Raw genomic sequence first — 3,311 nt, forward strand, 5'->3', positions numbered from 1 at the left:
GTTAAGGACGACAAATAGCTGGCTAGCTAACCTCGGTAAATTAAGATAATCACTCTAAGTCTACACACTCTAAACTGCACAATTATCTTGGATACGAAGACAGCGAAGACAACTATGTAGCTAGCTGACACTACGCTAATCGAGTCGTTCAGTTGAGTGTAATAGTTTCTACAGTGCTGGTGGACAGTGGATGTTAGTTAGCTGCTTAGCTAGCTGCTGGGCAGATATGTTAGGACGACGAAATACGATAATTATGCAATTATCGTTGATACAAAGATGGCTATGTAGCTAGCTAAGAAGAAATTGCTAAGATTAGACAAATCAAACCGTTGTACTATAACGAAATGTAATGAAAAGGTATACTACCTGCGGACCGAAGTGTAGATGCGACCGCTCGCTCCAACCGGAACCGGATACAACCTGGGCCCTTCCCCCTCTACCCCTCTGCTGGACGGAGACAACCTGGGCCCTTCCCCCTCTACCCCTCTGCTGGACGTAGACAACCTGAGCCCTTCCCCCTCTACCCCTCTGCTGGACGGAGACAACCTAGGCCCTTCCCCCTCTATCCCTCTGCTGGACAGAGACAACCTAGGCCCTTCCCCCTCTACCACTCTGCTGGACAGAGACAACCTAGGCCCTTCCCCCTCTACCCCTCTGCTGGACGGAGACAACCTAGGTGCTTCCTCCTCTGCTGGACAGAGACAACCTAGGCCCTTCCCCCTCTACCCCTCTGCTGGACAGAGACAACCTAGGCCCTTCCCCCTCTACCCCTCTGCTGGACAGAGACAACCTAGGCCCTTCCCCCTCTACCCCTCTGCTGGACAGAGACAACCTAGGCCCTTCTGCCCCTCTACCCCCTTTCTGCTGGACAGATACAACCTAGGCCCCTCTGCCCCTCTACCCCTCTGCTGGACGGAGACAACCTGGGCCCTTCCCCCTCTACCCCTCTGCTGGACGGAGACACCCTGGGCCTTCCCCCTCTACCCCTCTGCTGGACAGAGACAACCTAGGCCCTTCCCCAAGCCAAGCTTCCCCATGCCAAGAGTGTGCAAAGCTGTCGTCAAGGCAAAGGGTGGCTACTTTGAAGGCTCTCAAATCTGAAATATTGTTTTTGGTTACTACATGATTCCATGTGTTATGATGTGTTATTTCATAGTTTTGATGTTTTCACTATTATTCTACAATATAGAAAAGTGTAAAAAAAAACAACAAAAAAAAAAAACCCTTGAATGAGTTGGTGTGTCCAAACTTTTGACTGGTACTGTATATATGTATATTTTTACTGTAATTACTGCAATCACATGCTCCCACAGGTGCACTCGCAACACTCAAAGCAACGATTAAAACCAGAAACCGTGGATTGATGGCAGCATTTGCACGAAACTGAAAGCCCGAACCACTGCTTTTAACCAGGGCAAGGTGACCGGAAACATGACCGAATACATGACGAACAGTGTAGCTATTCCCTCCGCAAGGCAATCAAACAAGCTAAGCGTCAGTATAGAGACAAAATAGAGTCGCAATTCAACGGCTCAGACACAAGAGGTATGTGGCAGGGTCTACAGTCAATCACGGACGACAAAAAGAAAACCAGCTCCGTGGCGGACCAGGGTGAATTGCTCCCAGACAGACTAAATAACTTTTTTGCTCGCTTTGAGGACAATGCAGTGCCACTGACACGGCCAGCTACCAAAACCTGCGGACTCTCCTTCACTGCAGCCGATATGAGTAAAACATTTAAACGTGTTAAACCTCGCAAGGCTGCAGGCCCAGACGGCATCCCCAGCCGCATCCTCAGAGCATGAGCAGACCAGCTGGCTGGTGTGTTTACGGACATATTCAATCCATACTTATCCCAGTCTGCTGTTCCTACATGCTTCAAGAGGGCCACCATTGTTCCTGTTCCCAAGAAAGCTAAGGTAACTGAGCTAAATGACTACCGCCCCGTAGCACTCACTTCCGTCATCATGAAATGCTTTGAGAGACTAGTCAAGGACCATATCACCTCCACCCTACCTGACACCCTAGACCCACTCCAATTTGCTTACCGCCCCAATAGGTCCACAGTCGACGCAATCGCAATCACCCTGCACACTGCCCTAACCCATCAGCTCAACATTTAACACCATAGTACCCTCCAAACTCATCATTAAGCTTGAGACCCCAGGTCTCGACCCCACCCTGTGCAATTGGGTCCTGGACTTTCTGACAGTCCGCCCCCAGGTGGTGAGGGTAGGAAACTCCACCCCACTGGTCCTCAACACTGGGGCCCCACAATAGGTGCTTCTCAGCCCTCTCCTGTACTCCCTGTTCACCCATGACTGCGTGGCCATGCACGCCTCCAACTCAATCATCAAGTTTGCAGATGACACTACAGTGGTAGGCTTGATTACCAACTACAACGAGACGGCCTACAGGGAGGAGGTGAGGGCTCTTGGAGTGTGGTGTCAGGAAAATAACCTCACACTCAACGTGAACAAAACAAAGGAGATGATCGTGGACTTCAGGAAACAGCAGAGGGAGCACCCCCACAGTAGTGGAGAAGGTGGAAAGTTTTAAGTTCCTCGGGGGAAACACATCACGGAGAAACTGAAATGGTCCCCCCACACAGACAGCGTGGTGAAGAAGGCGCAACCTCAGGAGGCTGAAGAAATGTTGCTTGTCACCAAAAACCCTCACAAACTTTTAAAGCTGCACAATCGAGAGCACCCTGTCGGGCTGTATCACACATTGGTATGGCAACTGCTCCGCCACAACCGTAAATCTCCAGAGGGTAGTGAGGTCTGCACAATGCATCACCGGGGTCAAACTACCTGCCCTCCAGGACACCTAAACCACCCGATGTCACAGGAAGGCCATAAAGATCATCAAGGACAACAACCACCTGAGCCACTGCCTGTTCACCCTGCTATCATCTAGAAGGCGAGGTCAGAGGTCAGCTTGCTCCTACCTATCTCTCTGATTTGGTCCTGCCGTACATACCTACACGTACGCTACGGTCACAAGACGCAGGCCTCCTAATTGTCCCTAGAATTTCTAAGCAAACAGCTGGAAGCAGGGCTTTCTCCTATAGAGCTCCATTTTTATGGAACGGTCTGTCTACCCATGTCAGAGACGCAAACTCGGTCTTTAAGTCTTTACTGAAGACTCATCTCTTCAGTGGGTCATATGATTGAGTGTAGTCTGGCCCAGGAGTGGGAAGGTGAACGGAAAGGCTCTGGAGCAACGAACCACCCTTGCTGTCTCTGCCTGGCCGGTTCCCCTCTTTCCACTGGGATTCTCTGCCTCTAACCCTATTACAGGGGCTGAGT

At 50.6% G+C, this 3,311-nt stretch overlaps 1 protein-coding gene across 1 annotated transcript; it reads left to right on the top strand.

Moving 5' to 3' along the window:
* Positions 1–384: 384 nt before the first annotated feature.
* Positions 385–1,101, top strand: LOC135559292 (arp2/3 complex-activating protein rickA-like). The gene has a single exon (XM_064993484.1). It carries the CDS (start codon positions 385–387, stop codon positions 1,099–1,101), a length of 717 nt encoding a protein of 238 aa, XP_064849556.1.
* The last annotated feature ends 2,210 nt before the right edge of the window (positions 1,102–3,311 follow it).

Source organism: Oncorhynchus masou, chromosome 18 (genome assembly GCF_036934945.1).
Source record: "Oncorhynchus masou masou isolate Uvic2021 chromosome 18, UVic_Omas_1.1, whole genome shotgun sequence".
Taxonomy (NCBI): domain Eukaryota; kingdom Metazoa; phylum Chordata; class Actinopteri; order Salmoniformes; family Salmonidae; genus Oncorhynchus; species Oncorhynchus masou.